Here is an 18,719-nt window from a genome sequence, read left to right on the forward strand (position 1 = left end):
AGACCACAGTCATCAACCCCTATCATCATCATCAGCTCCTTAGCTAACCTCAGATCTAATTAGAAATTGCCCTCCTGGCTTTTAAAATTCTCCAAGGACTTGCTCCATCCTACTCCTCTAACCCTGTATCCACCTGCTCCTCCCCCACTCGCTCTGCTCCACCACTCTCTATCTCCTCTTTCCTCATCTTTCCAGTTGGGGGTCATTCTGTCGCTGTGCTGCTCCATCTGCTTAGAATTTCCTCTTCACCTCTCCTTGAGTCACTGAGTTGCTTTTCAAATGTGAGGTTACAAACCTTCCCATTCATATAAGCTGAAGGATGTCAACCCACTCCTGTTTCCCTGCTTTGTTACTCATTGTTCTGTTCTTCCCTCACTGCAATATAAAATAAATTACTAAATAGCAATCTGTAGCTTTTCTAGTTGTAGATTTCAGCCTTCATTGCTCTTGCTCTGCTCCAGCTTTGCACAGTACAGTATGTTGTTTTTCCCTTGCAGCCTGCTTCAGAGCTGCTGTCCACCGCTCCGTAAAGAATCATCTCTCTACTACGCTATCCCTTCTTGCAAAATGTTCTTTGATATTTTGTGACACGTATTGCCATCGGTTCTGGGGTATAACTCTGATTGCTATCAGGAAAAGTAATATATGCCCTTACCATAAAGAATGCTACATAAAAAAATTGTGTTTTACTAGTGAGGAGTTGTGTTGGTGGTTGATACCTTTCTTTCCTTGTTGCTTCCTTCATTTAAACTGAGATTTACTTTTTTGGATTTTTGTGCCTGCCTGGTGTGTGGGGGCAAGAGCCTGTACTAATTCCCCTGAGCTCCTTGTTCAAGTCTTCTTAAAAATCAAAATAGTTTTGTACGTCCCTTGTCTCCAGTGAAAGCATTTCCTTTTATCAGTATTACCCTGAGATTCATTTTCTGAGTGTCGTGGCAGATGGCCCACTTGTGCATCACATTTTTATTGGTAAACCACAGAATCCCTCCCCCACCCCCCCAGGCATCATTGCCATGAAAAAAATAATTCTAGACTCTGTAACTACATAAATTATAGCTTGTAATATGAGCTCTCTCTTTTGTCTCACAGCTCCCATCACAGGTAGCTTTCACTCAGTCGTTGGCAATGAAATGGCAATATAAACCTGTTTTTATGTTGTGAAGTACTGTATAGCAGGTGCCAGATCCAGAAAATATATATCCTCAGGCATTTCATTGTGAAATGTGTTAATCACAAATGTGAATCTTGGCCTCAATATTTCCAGTTTACAAATGTCCCAGAATATATTAGAAATGTTCTGAAGTCGTGGTGCTAGGGGGACTGTCCTCATTCCCAGGACTGGGGTTGCATGGAGATTCACTGATAGGCCTTTACCATCCAGTGCTGAATGTTGAGGTGATTAGAACTTATCTGAACTTCTCAGAATGGTGCGACTCTAAGAAGATGTTAGTTCTTCTCTTTGTGTGCCATCCTACCAGCTATTTCAGTTTGTGTTAGGCTATGTCTTCACTAGAAAGGCTGCAGTTACATGGCTGTAGTGCTTCAGTGTTGATACTCACAACATCAACAGGAGGGGTTGTCCTGTTGCTGTAGTTAATTCATCTCCATGAGAGGCAGTAGCTAGGTTGACGGAAGAACTCTTCCATCGACCTAGTGTTGTCTATATCAAGTGTTATGTCGACTTAACTACGTCACTCCGGGGTGTGGATTTTTCACAACTTTGAGTGATGTGAAGACAAGCCCTTTGACTGTGAGTCGCATCCATGGGTATGAGGTGAAACAAAAAATCTATTAACATGTGAGACTTTTACTTACCTATCACTCTAAAAGAGATTCACCATGTCCTTCAAACTCTGTGAACGAAATTCTAACAAGAACCTCAGTCCAAAAGTATTCTTCCCCCTGCCTCCCTTTGGAAACAAACAAAAGAATATATTGTCCTGGTTGTCCTGGTTTGGGGCTAATTCTGCCCCGTCTTTTTTCTGGTCTCTCTAAGGGCACCCCCTCATGCAGCAGCCCTCATGCCTTTTCCTGACCTGAGGTGGAATTTTGCAGTTCTCCCACTCTTAGATTGGGCCCTGGACTCCAGTACCATGTGTGTCAACCTTTCTTACACAGCAAGTCTGACTGAGTTTGGTTACCTGCGGTTCTTCCTTTTGGGAATGTGTGAGCAGCGGTATGCAGTGATCAGAGAGCTTTCTTAGATCAAAGGTATTGTTTGTTTTAACAAGAGGAACAAGCCACGAGAGAAAAAAGGGATTTTAATACAACAAACTGTGTACACACGTCTATCTTACTTAAAGGCTTACCAACCCTGATGATAAACTAGGCAGGCCTAACTTCTTCAGACACATCCAGGGGAGGGTCTCATGTTTCAGTCCAGTTCCCCCAAACAACCTCCTGCCTCCCTCTTAACATTGCCAGAGTGGTGTTGTTTTGTGTCTGAGGACCTTTTCTTGTCCTTATCAAAATCAGTTTTGTACGGTAGCTGGAGGTGGAGGCAAAAAGTTCTTACAAAAATCTAAATGTTCTGACATTGTCCCTGAACAAAGCTTAATTGTTTGCTAACGGGTGGTTATTTTGAGACATTTTTTCCTTCCTATTTTTCCAGACAGACTCTTGTTGTATTAAACCAATGTAGTCATACAGAAAACAATCCAATAACAAGTTCACATACAATGTTCATAAATTATTACAGAGCAGCTCCAAATCTGTCATATAAAGCAACCGTTCTATTCTGAGTTACAATACTATTAATCTGGAATAATTTCACTGGAATAACTTCAAATTTACACTGGTATAACTGAGAGCAGAATTTAGCTCAGTCTCTGTGTGTGCTGTTACAGGAGTGCTCTATAAAAGAGAGATGTCTGTCTGTATGTAAATGTTTAATTTACAGAGTGCCAGAAGGTGGCACTAAAGAATATGCAGCGTAGTTCATGGTATTGTAGGACTAATAAACTGCTTGTTCACTGAAAATGTCCTCTTGTGTGAGCTAATTTCATGCAGCTACCAAGATGTGGTGAAGGGAAGGTGGTGTGTCAAAAAACAGGGCATATCATGGGACCTAACTTGTAACTCTAACTACAGCTTTGAATATTATGAAAACTATGTTAATCCAACAAGAATTTACCGGCAGGATTTTAATCTTAATATAAGATTACCAAATTCTATTGTCCTCTCTCTGTGTGTAGCACACAGACTTGCATGAAGCAAAATGGAATAGGGTCTCAGATGCAGGACTAGATAATTGCAAGATGTTTTTAAATTGTATCAACAGTGGCTTTGTTTTTCTGCTTCAGATATCCTGCAGGGTACACAGTGCAATGTAATTGTTCTATTTGTTATTTCCCTAACGGACATATGAATGTACACATGAAAGATTTGGATGTTTATAATGTGAACATTATTTATATTCTACCAGAAACCATTTTTGTGTTTCCTTTGTTTGCATTTTATTTCCAATAGCTGTTATACAGTCTGAGAACTACAATTTAAAAAAATTGCAAGTATTTAAAAATAAAAAAGGCAATCAAATGGGAAAATATATTTGAATGGTTGGCTTTTAGCTTTTGTTTTCTCATTCTTCATAACTTACGCATGTAAAGAGCTTTTTATCATTGACTGAGTAGAATATTGTGTGTCTGTGATTGTCACATGGCAGGGAAAGCGGGAGAGCAATGTTTTCACATGACTGTGCTCAGGGTGATTTTTCATTGTACAGTATGTTGATCAGTGAAACTGGAGTTGGACAGCCCATGTTCCCTGGAGGGACTGTTATTGAGGGGACACCAGTAGAATAGGAAGCACAGGGCATTAGGCTGGAAGCAACTCAGCCGTATGGACAGGGTAGTGCATGGGGTTAATAAAATCGTAGGTTTCAGAGTAACAGCCGTGTTAGTCTGTCTTTGCAAAAAGAAAAGGAGTACTTGTGGCACCTTAGAGACTAACCAATTTATTTGAGCATGAGCTTTCGTGAGCTACAGCTCACTTCATCGGATGCATACCGTGGAAACTGCAGTAGACATTATATACACACAGAGACCATGAAACAATACCCCCTCCCACCCCACTGTCCTGCTGGTAATAGCTTATCTAAAGTGATCATCAAGTTGGGCCATTTCCAGCACAAATCCAGGTTTTCTCACCCTCCGCCCCCCCCCCCCCACACACACACACACAAACTCACTCTCCTGCTGGTAATAGCCCATCCAAAGTGACCACTCTCTTCACAATGTGTATGATAATCAAGGTGGGTCATTTCCAGCACAAATCCAGGTTCTCTCACTCCCTCACCCCCCTCCAAAAACCACACACAGAAACTCACTCTCCTGCTGGTAATAGCTTATCCAAAGTGACCACTCTCCCTACAATGTGCATGATAATCAAGATGGGCCATTTCCAGCACAAATCCAGGTTTTCTCACCCCCCCACCCCCATACACACACAAACTCACTCTCCTGCTGGTAATAGCTTATCTAAAGTGATCATTAAGTTGGGCCATTTCCAGCACAAATCCAGGTTTTCTCACCCTCCGCCCCCCCCCCCCACACAAACTCACTCTCCTGCTGGTGATAGCCCATCCAAAGTGACCACTCTCTTCACAATGTGTAGATAATCAAGGTGGGCCATTTCCTGCACAAATCCAGGTTCTCTCACCCCTCTCCAAAAACCACACACACAAACTCAATCTCCTGCTGGTAATAGCTTATCCAAAGTGACCACTCTCCCTACATTGTAGGGGGCAACTGAACATGCACACTTGTGCTTCCCCGTAGCTCATAAAGAGGGTGCTCTGCCATGGATAGATTTATGACACGGCTGTTTGTGCAAAAGCACTACATCCAGCCCTTTCTCTCATGTATCACACAGGAGTGTCAGTAGCTCTCCTGACTGTTAGTACTACAGGACAGGGGCATCTGTATTCGTTTCAACATGTCAAATGTTCCACAGTACGCATCCGATGAAGTGAGCTGTAGCTCACGAAAGCTCATGCTCAAATAAATTGGTTAGTCTCTAAGGTGCCACAAGTCCTCCTTTTCTTTTTTAATAAAATTGTACTGATTCAACTTAAGATGCATTTGGTTTTACGCTTTGTGAATGAAACAATCATGGTGGGCAGAGGCGATAACTCTAGGCTTAGGTGGTCACATAAGCTTCTAAGAGGGAAAGCAGTTCCTCGGTACAGGATCTACCCTCTCTGACTGGGAAACCTAGAGGACTGAAGAGCTTTTAAGAACCAGCAGCTGAAAAACTCTGCAGGTTGGAGGAGGCAATAATAAAGGCCATGTTACTTTCTCCTGCTTAAAAATTAATGGAAGGGGCAAAGCTAATACAGAGTTTCCATGGCTTCATAACCAATGAAATCTCCAATGCATCACTGTCAGAGGAAGGGCAGGGTGAGGGGGTTAGTGGCTGCATGGGGAAGGGTAAATGTTAGACAGAAGGCATGGCACCTGCAGAGCCAGTGTTGGGTTGGTGAGAGGGCACGTACTGGGCTGCCGGTGCACTAGAACCATATGCTGGCTCAGCCTCGTGGGCAGCAAAGATAATGGCATGGATCCCTTTGGCACCTGGGGCTGCCAGATCAGCTCTTGCACTGATTTGGTTGGCATTAATTTACACTTGCTATCATGGCATCAGCTATTCCGAGGGAAGCCTCTTCCTCCTTCCACTCCTCTTCCCATTCCCTAGCAGACCTGTAGATCTTCAAATTTGTTGAGGAGTTATGCTGGGCACACAGGAGCCTGCCTCAGAGGCTCAGCTCTGTTTCATTCACCGAGTGTGAAGCTGACTGTAGTTTAAATTGAACATGTGAAACTGTATTAGATCCCATGCACTGCTCTGTCCGTGTGGCTGAGTTGCTTCCAGCCTAACTTCCTTCTTCCACTGGTGTCGCCTCAGTAACAGTCCCTCCAGGGAACGTTGGCCCTCCAGCTCCACTAATCAGGATATATCTTCCCTATTTTACAAACATTTTAATATAAACATAAAAAACAAATACACGCCCAGACTCCTGCCCCGGTGTATCTTCAGCCAGAGGTTGCTGGCAGGTAGTCATGTTGGAGTCTCATCTTTACCACAGAGTCAGCTGATTACAGTCTTTGAGATAGTTTGCTCTCCTCAACAGGCAACCACACTGGGAAAGACCTAGTCCTATCTCCCTGCCACCTGTCTCCGAGTCTACCAAACTCTCTCTGGCATCTCCTCCCTCCATGTGGGGCTGGCCACTGGATAGGTCTCTGTGTGTCTGTTCTGTGACGATCTCAGTATCTCCACAGGCTCTCTCTGGGTGTTGTGTCTGCAGACTCACAAGTGCCACCTGTTCCTTTGGATCAGTTGTCCCCCTTGCATAGTCAACTTGTATGATCTGGGTGTCACTGCGCCCCTCACAACTCCTTTAGTCCACTCCTTCTGGTGTCTCTCTAATGGCTGGATCCCCACAGGAGTGCTGGTTTCCAGGGTCAGTGGGTCCTTGGCTGACCTGTCGTACTTTAGTGCCTGCTTTCTCTGATTGTTGGCCATCTCCTCTTAGTGGTATCACCATCCTTATAACTGCAACTGGTCTCCCTTCCTTGGTTAGCAGGGCTTTGGTCTTATGTCCCTTTGTCCCATCTGTTCCTGTCCTGGACTGGTTTGGCACCCCTGGGGTGGGATATTCCTGTGGTCCAAGAATGCTAACAAGGGGTCAGAATCAGAAGAAACAGCTTTGAGTAACCGTCTCTTAGCTGTTTTCACAGCTGATTCCAGTTTACCAATACTTTGGGGTATGCTGTGGAGGAGGCATGGTGCTCAAACTCTCATTTGCATGCAAAATCCTTGAATTCTTCTGAGGCAAACTGGGGTCCGTTTTCATTGAGTACAGTGTCTGGAATGCCATATCTCACAAAGTGGGCCTTCAGTTTGCCAATCACTGACTTGCTTCTTGTATCAGGCAGGACATGGACTTCCAAAACCTTTGAATAGTAGTACTGTAATTAAGTACTGCTTTTTCATGTAAGTTAAATAAGTCTGTTCCCATCTTTTCCCGGTGGGGCTGCGGCGGGGATTTAAAGGGCCCCGGAGCTTCAGCTGCCGCTACTGCCCTAGGGCCCTTTAAATCCCCGCCTGAGCCCTGCTGCCCGAGCCCTGGGGTAGTGGCAGTGGTGGGGCTGCGGCGGGGATTTAAAGGGCCCTGGAGCTTCAGCCCCAACTACCCTCCCGGGGCCCTTTAAATCCCCGCCTGAGCCCTGCTGCCGAAGCCCTGGGGTAGCGGCGGTGGGGCTCAGGCGGGGATTTAAAGGGCTCGGGGCTCCGGCAGCTGCTACCACAGTGGAGCCCCAGGCCCTTTAAAGCTCTGCCAGAGCCCAGAGCCCTGGGGTAGCGGTGGCAGCCAGGAGCCCCCAGGGCTCCTCAGTGATTTAAAGGGCCTGGGGATTTAAGGCCCCTACCTCTTCCGGTTGAGGCCACACCCCCTGCTCAGCTTGGCTGCCAGTGGGTGCAGAGCACCCACTAATTTTTCCCCATGGGTGCTCCAGCGCCTCTGCCCAGTTCAGTGGGTTTGGGTCTATGCAGATGTGTAATTTTCCTGATGGCTCCTTTACCACCACCATGTTGCTCACCCAGTCCCTACTGGCCTCTACAGGTGCTACAATACCCCTGCCCTGCAGACTTTCAAACTCCTTGTGTACTGGATTATGTAGTGCCGCTGGAATTTTCCTTGGTGGTTGCCATAAATATAAAGGGAAGGGTAACCACCTTTCTGTATACAGTGCTATAAAATCCCTCCTGGCCAGAGGCAAAATCCTTTCACCTGTAAAGGGTTAAGAAGCTAAGGTAACCTCGCTGGCACCTGACCCAAAATGACCAATGAGAGGACAAGATTCTTTCAAATCTGGATGGGGAGGAACAAAGGGTTCTGTCTGTCTGTGTGATGCTTTTCCCAGGAACAGATCAGGAATGCAGCCTTACAACTCCTGTAAACTTAGTAAGTAATCTAGCTAGAAAATGTGTTAGATTTTCTTTTGTTTAATGGCTGGTAAAATAAGCTGTGCTGGAGGGAATGTATATTCCTGTTTTTGTGTCTTTTTGTAACATAAGGTTTTGCCTAGAGGGATTCTCTATGTTTGGAATCTGAATACCCTTTAAAGTATTTACTATCCTAATTTTACAGAGGTGATTCTTTTACCTTTTCTTTATATAAAATTCTTCTTTTAAGAACCTGATTGATTTTTCATTGTTCTTAAGATCCAAGGGTTTGGGTCTGTGTTCACCTGTACCAATTGGTAAGAATATTATTATCAAGCCTTCCCCAGGACAGGGGGAGTAGGGCTTGGGGGAGAAGACGTCTTGGGGGAAGACGTCTCCAAGTGGGCTTTTTCCCTGTTCTTTGTTTGAAACGCTTGGTGGTGGCAGCATACTGTTCAAGGCCAAGGCAAAGTTTGTACCTTGGGGAAGTTTTTAACCTAAGCTGGTAAGAATAAGCTTAGGGGGTCTTTCATGCAGGTCCCCACATCTGTGCCCTAGAGTTCAGAGTGGGGAAGGAACCTTGACAGTGGTAAACACAGAGGTTCCTCTATGGGGTCTACTTCCAGTCACAGCTTTCCTTCAAGGCACGTGTCACCTTTGAAAACATCCCCTCATGATTTTCATTATCCATGGACTCCCCCTTTTGCTTCTTGCAGCTATAAAATTCTGATGCTGCACCCATATCAGATCCATGTCTTGTATGGCTGTATTCTCCAAGAGGGGTCTGTGGTGCTTCCCATCCACCCACAAACTGCAGTTGATGCGGTCTGTGTTTTGGGGGGTTAGTTACTCGGAGATCACAATCTCCTGTGGGCTGCATTATGCTCTGATTGTATGTTATTTGAGTGCACCTGCTCACGTAATAGGAGTGTTTGAGCCCAATTCACCCTGAGGAATCACATTGCAGGAGGCCCTGCTGTTCAGCTGAAATTGCATAGGGCATTTCTCTGCTAACATTGTTGCATGCACGGAGGTTGGTATAGTCTCTTGTTGCTTTCCTGTCATGACAGCCTGAATCTGATTTGCTCTTGGACTCAAGAAGAATAAAGCTGTCATCTGATGTGCCATCCCCCTCTTGTACAGGTCTGACTGAATCTTTCTGGGACTTTCCTCTGCTCTGGCAGAAACTAATAAAGTGGTTCAACTTGCCACGTTCCTTGCAATGCTGTCCTAGTGCGGGGCACTTCTCCTTTACCTGCTCATGTTCTCTCCCACATCACTATAGGTATGGAGCCCTGGCCACCGGCTCTCCCTTGCTGTGTCTCTCTGCCTGTACTTCTGGGGGTGTTGTGCCTCCTCGGGCTTTCATCCTTTCTCTCAAGGCCTCCGCCGCACGCCCCAGAGCTAAGCACCTAATGTGAGATTGTCTTCCTGGAGCAGCTGCTCCTGCACATGGTGATCCCAAGTGCCACAAGTCCTGTCCCAAATCAGGGGGTCCCAAATCAAGGAGTCTGTCAAGTCCCCCACATTGCACGTAGCAGCCAGTGTGTGTAAGGCTGTAGCATGGCGGGTCTACTCTCTCCCCTTTGGATTGGTTGCCAGTGAAAAACCTGCCGCTCCACGGTTTCATTCTGCTTTGGGGAGCACTCATTCCTCAGGGCTCCAAGGAGTTCTGTGATGCTCGAGGCAGTGGCGAGCTGCAGATCTTTCTGCCTTGGTCCCCGGTAAGGTAAGAGTTTTACTTTTGTGCATGGCCAGATCCCTGTACCGCTCAAACTCCTCCATCCACTGGGTCCATCCCTGAGCTAGGTTTGTGTCTGCAAAATCCAGGGTTCCAGGGACCTTCCATGGCTCACGCTGCCAGCTGCTGCACTGCAGCGAACTCACAGCTCAGACGCTGCCGCCATGTTTCACTCACAAAGCGTGACGCTGAATGCAGTTTAATTTGAACGAGTGAAACTTTATTAAACCCTGCGGACTCCGTGTATCTGAGGCTGAGTTGCTTCCCTCCTACCTGCCCCCTTTCCCTGTTCCACTGGTGCCCCCTCAATAACAGTCCCTCCAGGGAACATGGACTCTCTGATAATGATACTGGCTTTGCAATTAGCTCCACTTTGGGGCTCATTTTATGCAGTTCACGTGGCGTAAGAGTGCATTCCATAGTATGGGATGGCAGGGCCCAACTCATACTCTGATGAGAAGCTTTTTATTTCAAACCTGTGTTTCTATTTGAATTTTTTCCCCAGTAGTCTGATCAATAACAGGGGAAGCTTTAGTTTACAGACAGCCTTGAGCTTTCAGGAGAGAGCGCCACTGTGCACCAAGGTGCCCTGCTAGATGAGTGAGACAACAGTGTACTCATCCTGTCCGGACTCAGAAAGTAAATGCTTGTTGGTAAGAACAGGTAAAGCAACTCACAAATAACATGGTGCTGTACACCAGAATAGACATCAGGTGCCAGAATTTTAAGGATGTGTGTGTGCATGAGTGAAGAACACCACATGCAGAAGGCCAGAGGATTTGCATAGTGTGCATGGCCTTGTGTTGGCCCTCATTAGTGTGGTGAATTTCACTCCTATTTGTATGTGCACAGTTCCATATTTGCAGAGGCACATGGTCAGTTAAGTGTCTAACTGGCCATGTGCTCACTGAACTACCCAGTTGGCACACAGCATCATGATATCTTCATACATGCAAGAGGCATATGTGATTGTGCACGTTCAAAGGCATATGCAAAGCTTTCAGTATCTGGCCCAAAAGTAATATTGAAAACGTATTTGTGTTTTGCCATGCTGTTACTCTTGTTAGAGGCATGCTGCTGTGTGATGGCAAATAAAGTAAAGATTGGGTTTCTTTTTTTAAAGCAGGTGTGAAGAAAGAAGTACAAAAAGATCAAGATGCAAATAAACCCACTGTGTCATCCCCTAAGAGATTAGCAGTATCAGCCACCAAGCTCCATTCACCAGGTATTTATAAACTGCCGGAGCACTCTTTTGAGGGAAGATTTAAACTTGTCGAATTTGTCTTCCAAAACAGAGTCATTGCTTTTCAATGTTTAAGGGTACAAGGATCATTTTAAAAAATCTTTATTATTTTTACGTTAAAAAAAAAGAAAACAAATACAGGGACCAAAAACCACATGTAATACAATCACCAACAGTAACAGTACACCACTTGATATCGAAGGTCACTGATGTGCAGAAGTGTTACATTTCCTAGGTTATTTCTGTAGATAACTGGGAAAGAGATGATCTTTAGAAATAACCTTCAGATAGCTATAGCAACACTGTCAACTTAAAAATTAATGTTGTAAACAAACACATTTCTTTACTCGGTGTTACCAATAAAACCTTAGATTCTTTACAGCTAAAATAATTTTTAAAAATCCAAAGTACTTCTTACTATTTATGCTCTTTGGGCCAGATTTACACATGTCTTTAGGCACCTAAAGAGGCAGATCGGTGCCGTAAGTCTGTCCCTTTGGGCCTGAAACAAACACCGTTGAAATCATGAGCCCATTGACTTCAGTGGGCTTTGGATCAGGCCCTTTGACTTTTCAGGTCAGACCTTTAAAATCACTGACGTTAGTTTCACTTTCAGCTTCTCAGTGCAACCGTATTTGGGTTAAGAAGAGTTCAAGGGGAACATTATGTTTTATAACTCTAAATTAATAAGCAAAAGAGCATCTGTCCATTCACTTTAGTCATCACTTACATCACTTAAAACACACACATCAAGATTCCCATTGTTGTAAATAAACTGCAGCAATTCCATCGCATGTGACCCCCAGCCAACAAAACCAAGCAAGTGAAAGGTTAAAACCAATCTTCCTTTCCCAGTCACTAACCTCAGAATTCCTTCCCTTCTTCAGATGCCAGGGTTAAAAGATGAGCATTCAAGCTATTTTGGCACCATGGCTGGTAAAAAACAATTGTTTCCGTTAGAATTTAAAAAGAAATCACAGGAACATTTCTATTGGCTTTGTAAAGCTGCTGGGTTTTACAAAGGCCTAAATTTCCAAAAGTGGCTAATAATTTTCAGTGCCTTAATTTTTGGGTGCCCAGCTTGAGACATCTTAAAGGGCCCTGATTTGCATAAAGGACTGAGCACTTGTCCTCTGATGATTGGGTCCTTTTAGGGTGTCTCAGGTTGGGGCCCCCAAAATGATGGCACCCTAAAATCATTAGTCACTTTTGAAAATTTGGGCCTAAATCAAAATCTAAATGAAGTCTACATTTCTTCAGTGGCCCTTTGCTTTCTTTAAACAAAAATAATAAAATAAATAGTGACAAAGGAAAATTGTACTGCAAATAGAGTAGTTTTGTATGACAGCATTCTGAAAACTTACCAAACTATTCCAATTAGTTAGATAATGTGCTGTGAAAAATTGCTATTCCTAGTATAACAAGTTTATTTTCCTTCTATTATTGTACTATTCAAATACACCCCCCCGTCCCTCACTGTTGTTTTTTGGCTGCCATAGAAACCCCTATTGCTGCCACAGAAGGAGGGATTATCTGGTGTGTTTTATCAATGGGTCTGACCTTCAGAGTTTGGATCAATATCCGGATCTGTATTTCCCCAAAGCTCTCGTGAGAGTGTTTTTTTAAGAATTCAACATTCCTGAACCTCCATCTGATCTATCACTATAACCCTGATCCTACAGTTTGATCTGTGGGGGACTTTGCACAGACACAAGGGTCCACCCACATGAATGTGATTGACAGATTAGAGTCCTTGTCTCTATTTTAGTTATTTCTAAGGTGCCTATCACTGTGGTAGCTAACACTGTCCAATCTACTTATTATCAGCCTCCTCAAAATTACTTCTTCACTTTCTTTATCTAAATACTGGAAACTGGAGACAAAAATGTATTAGCTTGTGTACCACATCTAAATCTTCATGGATTGTATTAAATATCACTAGGTATTTATTACAATATTTTATTTCAAACAGTTAATTTGAAAAAAGTGCTAAGAATTTTGAAGCTATCAGTGATTCCTGGATTTCCGAGTACAATGGGTGTGGTCCTGCTTTTCCACAGCACCCCATATTCTAATTGACAAGAGGAAGCAGGATCAGGGCCAGCATTGTCAGTGTATTTCCCATCCTGTGCAGAGCAACAGAACACAAACATCAATGGGCAGAAGAAGCTTAGTGAGCTGCTTTTCAAACCCAGAGGAATTGAGAAGTTCAGATTTATCCCTGAGGAAAATATCACAGTTTAATTTACAAGGACAATTTATGCCATTGACAAGGACAACTTAGAGATGAACACTTCAAATGTTAGAAGGCAGGGGAAATTTAGAATGGAATTAAACAATTTAATAGTTTGTGTTAATTTAATCTTGACTGATTTCAAGGTGACTGGTTTTTTCTCTTTGCGTTTATGACTTTTGTTGCATCACCATCTCCATGGTGTCTAAGCAGTGAAAGACTTTTTTATCAAAAAGACAGACAAACACAGTTATTATTAAATATTTTGTATTGTGGTAGCACCTACAGGCCCAGTCAGAAAGGAGCTCCATTGTGTTAGGTGCTGTACAATCATACAGGAAGACACTATTTCCTTAACCGAAGTCAGTCTAAATAGAGAAGACAAACAGCGGTGAGGGAAATGGGTACAAAGTGATGAGTGTCATAGTTGAGCCTGTCTGAAAAGTGATCATCTATTTAACTGTCAGAGTTTTCTGTAGCACCCATCACTACAGTATTTAATTGCTGCATCATAATTAGGGCCCTATCAAATTCATGGTCATGAAAAACGCCTCACAGACCATGAAATCTGATCTCCCCCATGAAATCTGGTTATTGTAGGGGAGGGGGGCTCCTACCATGCACTGGGCTCCAGCTGCTAGCTCCGGCCAGGCTGGGCAGGGATGGGACTTCCTCTTCCCCTGCCAGGGATGCTCCCAGGGGGGACAGACCCACCTCCAGGAACTTTTCTGGCTGCAGGAAGCTCTGCAGCTGCTGGCTGGGAGCCCAGCTCTGAAGGCAGCGCAGCCACAGAGCTTCCTGCCGCCAGGAGGAGGTTCCCAGAGGTGAGTCTGACTGGCCCCGGGAGCGGCCCCTGCAGGGGAAGAGGAAGTCCTGTTCCTCCCCAGCCCCACCAGACTAGGAGCTAGAGTCTAGTGCACAGTAGGAGCCCCTGCTGGGGTGCCCCCAGCCCTGCCCCAGCTCCAGGCCCAGTGCTCGGGAGTTAAAGGGGCCTTGGGCTGGTTGGACCATGGTGCCCCCCGACCATGGAGCCCTGGGTGGTTGCCCACTTGTAAGGCTGATCCTGCCCCCCCGCCGCCCCCGGCAAAAGTTACAACCTCCCCATACCTGAGACCATCACTTCTGCACTGCTGCTGGCAGTGGCACTGGCTTTAGAACTGGGTGCTCAGCCGGCAGCCGCTGCTCTCCAGCTGCCCAGCTCTGAAGGCAGCACCCCTGCCAGCAACAGTGCAGAAGTAAGGGTGGCAATCCTGCGACCCCCCTACAGCCCCATTTTGGGTTGGGCCCCATGGTTACAACACCATGAAATTTCAGATGTAAACATCTGAAACTGTGAAATTGACTATTTTAAAATCCTGTGGCTGTGAAATTGACCAAAATAGACAGTGAATTTCATAGGGCCCTAATCATAAAGTATTCAGTTATGAAATGTTGCTAAATCTGGCCTCCTTTGCAGCCATATGTTGTAGACACAGTTAATCATGAATGCTGGATTTTTTGTAGCTGTCATTTAAGTCATTTGCAGATCTAAGAACCTGACTGCACACTCAAATAGGGTACTTAAGTATCTACAATATCTGAATCATACTTGCAAATACTTGTGGGTCCCAAAATGTCAATGCTGGCCCATTAAACTATGTAATGTCACTGGTGTGTAGACTGGCTGTCCTACAAAAATTACAGCTATTTTCTAACCCCCACCTGTTGCCATATTGCCAGAAATGAGGTCAGTGAATTCCCTGAGGATTAAAGTTCATGCAGCTTTTGTGTTAAAATTCTGTTTGTTCTTCTTGGCAGTTGTGTGAAATGTAAGCTCACTCATTTGTAACATCAGTTCAGAGTTCTGCATTGCTGTATGAGAGAGCTATTTATTCCTTTGTGACTGGGTTAGATTTGTCTTTTCAGTGTAATAGCTACAGAATTAAGGAAGCTTTTCTGTCACACTTAGTGGTGAAGGGTAGTTGGAGATGAATGTCCCGTTTTTATTTTTACATTTGGCAGGGCCATGTAACCTCCTCCCCTTTTCAGCCTTCCCTCACAAATGCATATTCCCTTTTTAGCTTTCCCTTTCACGAATACACACACCCTTCTTCACATTTCCCTTCCATCCACACTCATGATATGCACGTGCACGCACACACGGAAGTCTATCTTCACCTCTGTCTTCCTCTTAACACCCCCATACACACTCATTTTGGGTATGGTACCTAGGCCAAATCTATCTTCTACTGGAGCACCTATTAACGAGATGTCTGACCCTTTTCTTCTCTCCCCGTTGCTGACTAGAGCCTCTGGGACTAAGGTCTGGGAGGAAAGTTCAACCAATGAGACCCAAGAAGAGATTTAAAGTAGATGAGCTTGTAGGAGCTAAAATGTTCCAGCATGGTGTGCAGGAGGGAGCTAAAAAATATAAAGAGATCAGAGATGAAGAGGGAGACAGTGTCGTAATCCATGCAAGGTGTTGCCCAGTAGAACACAAAGCGTTTGGTATGGAAGCTCCTTAATAAAAATATGAAGCCAGAGCAAATTTCCAAAGCGATGAATCCAACACCTCCGGAACATCAGCTTTCCTTGTTTCTTCAGTGCGACTGAGTAATAAAACCTAGGGAAATGCTATATGCTAGTCAAGTATCAGAGCAGGATTTGGAACATGACCATATCTTACAGAGGGACCATATAAAGTGGCTCCAGTATGACTGACAGTTCAGATAGAACAGCCATGCAGAGGCTAGGGAATATCAGGTCAACATACTCACAATAAGGCCCTATCTGCTCTATAACTATTAACAAGTCTCACAGCCCATTTACAACCCAATAAAAAGATGTAGTGTAGACAGGACTTACTTTTGTCCTGGAATTTCACTAAAGCCATGGACTGTCTGGGGTTTTAACATGTCTATTGGAACATAGAGAAGTCCCATCCATTGTACATTGCAAATTGTAACTGTTTTGTAACTGGGTTCCTGCCTGGACTCTGTTATAGCTGTAGATGGGATCTAAAAAATGATGGTACTGAAAATACCTATGTATATTACAAACCAGTGAACGCCAGCGGGGTTTTGTTTTCAGGGAGTGACAACTCAAACCCGATTTGTGGAACGGTGGTAGAAACGTTCTCTGGTGTAAAGTCTCCGGAGCGCAGACTATCCGTAGTTCAGAAAAATATATCAATGTTTTCAAAAGTCTCAGAGCAGACCTAAACCCATGACGAGCCAGTGGTGCTTTAACCACCACCTGCAGCTTGCTGGTTATTAGTTTTGTCCAGGGTTGCTGTCACTGTGGCTGACTCCCTTAGCACTTCCCTCAGCAACAGCATCAGGAAGGCTGCTAATGCTGCACAGGGATAATAGAACCCCCCCCCCCCCAAAAAAAAAAAAAAAAGAGGGAAGTGATGGTAAAGTTTGAGCACTATATTTCCAAGCTGATGTTTTTTATATAGACCTGGAAAGTAATTCCTTTGGGTTCTGGTGAGTCAGTCAGTCAATGGAGAATTAATTATAACTTCTAGAGATGGAAGAAAGCACTGAAATTTTAAGTTCTGCTCTAAAAACTAACTGTAAAAATAGCATATTGGGGGTTCTGTACGGCTTGTGTCTCAGTGACTCCAGAACAGCTTTTCAAACTGCCAGCCCTGCGAACTCATCCCCAGCACTGCTAGTCAGACTGGTTTATTTCTTCCTCACACATCATCACCAGATGTAAAGGTTCGACAGCTGAACAGGCTATCAGTGATGGCTTTGCAATCCTATTTTCTTTATACTGCGTCCTCAGTGATACGTGTGCAACTCCGTTGTCCTCAGTTGGGTTGCACAACTATAAGTGATTGGTCCGGGAATTGGAATGTGCTTACATATCTGTTGATGAGGCACAAAAATGAATAGACTCCAGCTTGCTCTCTCTTGGCTGTACTGGCATAGCAGGGTTAACAAGAGCACAATCCTCTGGCAAAATACAGGCAGTGTTGCAGCCCTTGGTGGATGTGGGTATCACTAAATGCTCGTTCAATTTAGAGCAACCCCAAAGCTGCTTTAAATTGCACCAAAAGCTGAATTGGCCATCACCCTGTTCAGAGGAGGGGCAGAAAGGTGAAGTAAAGCTACCTTTAGTGCCCTCCCAGGTGCACCAATCAATTCTTTGGTACACCTGAGGTTTGGGTCCGCTGTCTCCATTTCTGTGCTTAGTCCACTGGATCCCTGTTTCCATGAATTCATTCTTTTAAAGGCAGAATCTCTTCCTGTTCCTCCTCCCCCTTTTCCAATCTCTAGCTACATGGATTCTGAATCAGACTTCGGAAAGCCACTGACCTGTGAGTTTGATTACCTGTGTGCCAGATGGCATAGAGAGTAGTGTATTCAGAGAAGAAGACTAACTTAAATCCATACTCACAAAACAGTTTCACAGCAAGTGAGCAAGTATACCTGACAGTCACCCTAATTCTTGTTTAGCTTTTCTAGAAGGATATGACATTTGTCTGACAGAACATGCCTTTCCTTTGATTCTGTGCCCATCTTGGCTTGTATGTAGCTGGAGGGTGTACAGAATACTGACAAGGGGCACAGGTTTGTTAATGAGAGGAGGACCATTGGGCCCAGTCCTGCACTGCACTGACACCTCCTGTGAGGTGTTGAATGCTCTAAACTATCATTGCATCAGTGGGAGCTCAAGGTGCTCGCCACCACGCAGGACACACTTCGGGTATGTCTACACTGCGATGAAAACCCTGTGGCTGGCCTGTGCCAGCTGACGTGGGCTTGCGGGGCTCAAGCTAAGGGGCTGTTTAACTGCAGTGTAGACGTTCAGGCTTTGGGGCTGGAAGCTGGGCTCTAGGATCCTGCAAAGGGGGAGGGTCCAGTGCTTGGACTCCAGCCCAAGCGTCTACACCGCTGTTAAAAAAGCTCCTTAGCCCGAGCCCCACAAGCCTGCGTCAGCTCCTTGAAGGATTAAGCCCAAAGGAGTAACTTGTGCTTTGATGTGCCAGCACTTTTTACAAGTAAATTCACTAGAAAGCTTGTGTGAATGCAGCAGGCTATTTTTTTAGTCGAGTTCCAGGAGCTGTCAAAACATGAGAGGTTGTGTCCATGCATATACAGTAACGGGTTATGGTCTTTGTTTTTATATTTCATCTTGTAGGACACCCTAAACAAAGGGCAGCTGTTCCAAGGAATGGATTTTCCACCAAGGCAGATCTGCAGACTCGAGAGGCCGAACGGCAGTTCATGCAGCAGCTGAAGGAAAAGTGTGACAAGCAGTCCAGGCAATTCAGCTGTATTCAAGAGGAACTTAAAAGGGCCAGTCGTGGCTTCGAGGTCTTCGCTGTAACAACACAGCATTTCTTTCGGAAGGTAAGTGCACCCCATTAGAAGCATTCGTGAGGGTGTTTAATGCTGTGTCGTAATGCTAGTCATCTGCGCGAGCTACTCATTACTCCAGCCAAATTTTAACTCTGTTCTTGGGAGCCAAGTGTATAATTTCATTGTAATGGTTGCTATGAGAAGGGTATTATAATTAGATACTATGTAGCTGGGAATCGAAGATCGGTGCATTGAGCTAGAGGA

At 44.7% G+C, this 18,719-nt stretch overlaps 1 protein-coding gene across 4 annotated transcripts in view; it reads left to right on the forward strand.

Moving 5' to 3' along the window:
* MTUS2 (microtubule associated scaffold protein 2) overlaps positions 1–18,719 on the forward strand; it is a 489,829-nt gene that overhangs the window by 372,366 nt on the left and 98,744 nt on the right. For 3 of the 4 annotated variants that reach the window (XM_075127661.1, XM_075127639.1, XM_048846587.2), the window contains 2 exons: positions 10,812–10,913; positions 18,295–18,506. In XM_075127661.1, coding sequence (XP_074983762.1) covers positions 10,812–10,913; positions 18,295–18,506 — 314 coding nt within the window. The remainder of the gene's footprint in view (positions 1–10,811; positions 10,914–18,294; positions 18,507–18,719) is intronic. The other variant, XM_075127651.1, reaches the window with a different exon arrangement.

The sequence above is a fragment of the Caretta caretta genome, chromosome 1 (genome assembly GCF_965140235.1).
Source record: "Caretta caretta isolate rCarCar2 chromosome 1, rCarCar1.hap1, whole genome shotgun sequence".
NCBI classification, from domain to species: Eukaryota; Metazoa; Chordata; order Testudines; family Cheloniidae; genus Caretta; species Caretta caretta.